The 1,341-nt window shown below is 55.1% G+C and overlaps 1 protein-coding gene across 1 annotated transcript; it reads right to left on the reverse strand.

Moving 5' to 3' along the window:
- Window positions 1–678: 678 nt before the first annotated feature.
- On the reverse strand, window positions 679–1,339 carry LOC130588301 (zinc finger protein 3-like; the record flags this gene model as incomplete). The annotated part of the gene is made up of 1 exon (XM_057389240.1): window positions 679–1,339. A coding segment is annotated over one exon (648 nt), but the record flags the coding sequence as incomplete, so codon positions are not given.
- Window positions 1,340–1,341: the final 2 nt, after the last annotated feature.

Raw genomic sequence — 1,341 nt, forward strand, 5'->3', positions numbered from 1 at the left:
TCCCTCCCTGTGGTGTTCACTCCAAGTGCCAGAGCCACGTGTCTTCCCCTGTCTCACTGTACCCTTCCTCAYGATTGCAGGGTACCCCCAAAGCCCCCTCAGGAATGAGGGATAACCCAAATGCCCTGACATGTAGGGGATACCCACAAAGGAGATCTCCCCTGGCCTCATCATGTCCAACCTTCAGTTCTTCATTCCAAACTCCATCCCACCCTCCCAATCCCCATCAACCCCGCATGCACTTCCCACCTCCTCCCAACCCGCCAAATGCCCATCCAATCCCTCCCAGGGATTTGGAGGGGGCTGTAGGGTCAAGTAATTTTGGAATGGGACTGAGCCTCTTTGAGGAGGGACTGAACATTTTGCAGTGGGATTCAGTGGTTTTGAGGTGACACAGCGAGACCTTCCATTTTCTGGAGTGTAAAGCTACGGAGAAAACTCTTCAATATCCCCTCAGAATCCTCAAATCCTCCCAAATAGCATCTTGCCTGATGCCTATGAGAATCTAGGGGAATGTGGACACCACCAGCCAGGTGTTTTTCCAACGTGAAACATGGGGAATATGGTTCACCAGGTCTCTCACCAACATAGGTCCTCTGATGGGAGATGGAGTTGGAGCAGAGGAGAAAGTTCTCCCCACGCTCAGGGTACAGACATGGCTTCCCTCACTGATGCCTCGTTCGGTGTTGGGTCAAGTTAGAGCTCCTGGAGAAGCTCTTCCCACACTGAGGACACTCATAGGCCTCTCCCCGGTGTGGATGTGCTGGTGCCTGACAAGGCTGCAATTGTATTTGAATCCCTTCCCACAGTCGGGGCAGCGGAAGGGCCTCTCCTCCGTGTGAATGCGCTGATGGAGGAGAACACTGGAGCTGGTCTGAAACCTCTTCCCACACTCAGAACACTCATAGGGCCTCTCCCCAGTGTGGTACCGCTGGTGGGAGATGAGGTTGGAGCTCTGACTGAAGCTCTTCCCACATTCCCCACACTCATAGGGCTTCTCCCCAGTGTGGATGCGCTGGTGGATGATGAGGTTGGAGCACTTACTGAAGGTCTTCCCACATTCCTCACACTCATAGGGCCTCTCCCCAGTGTGGATCCGCTGGTGGGAAACGAGGTTGGAGCTCTGACTGAAGCTCTTCCCACATTCCCCACACTCGTAGGGTCTCTCCCCAGTGTGGATGCGCTGGTGGCGGATCAGGTCAGAGCTGCAGCTGAAGCCCTTCCCACATTCCCCACACTCATAGGGTCCTTCCCCAGTGTGGATCAGCCGGTGACGGAGCAGGCGGGTGCTTGTGCTGAAGCTCTTCCCACACTCCAAGCACTTGTAGGGCTTCTCCCCAG

The sequence above is a fragment of the Malurus melanocephalus genome, unplaced genomic scaffold (assembly GCF_030028575.1).
Source record: "Malurus melanocephalus ecotype Western Australia unplaced genomic scaffold, MMel_1.1 scaffold_4211, whole genome shotgun sequence".
Taxonomy (NCBI): Eukaryota; Metazoa; Chordata; class Aves; order Passeriformes; family Maluridae; genus Malurus; species Malurus melanocephalus.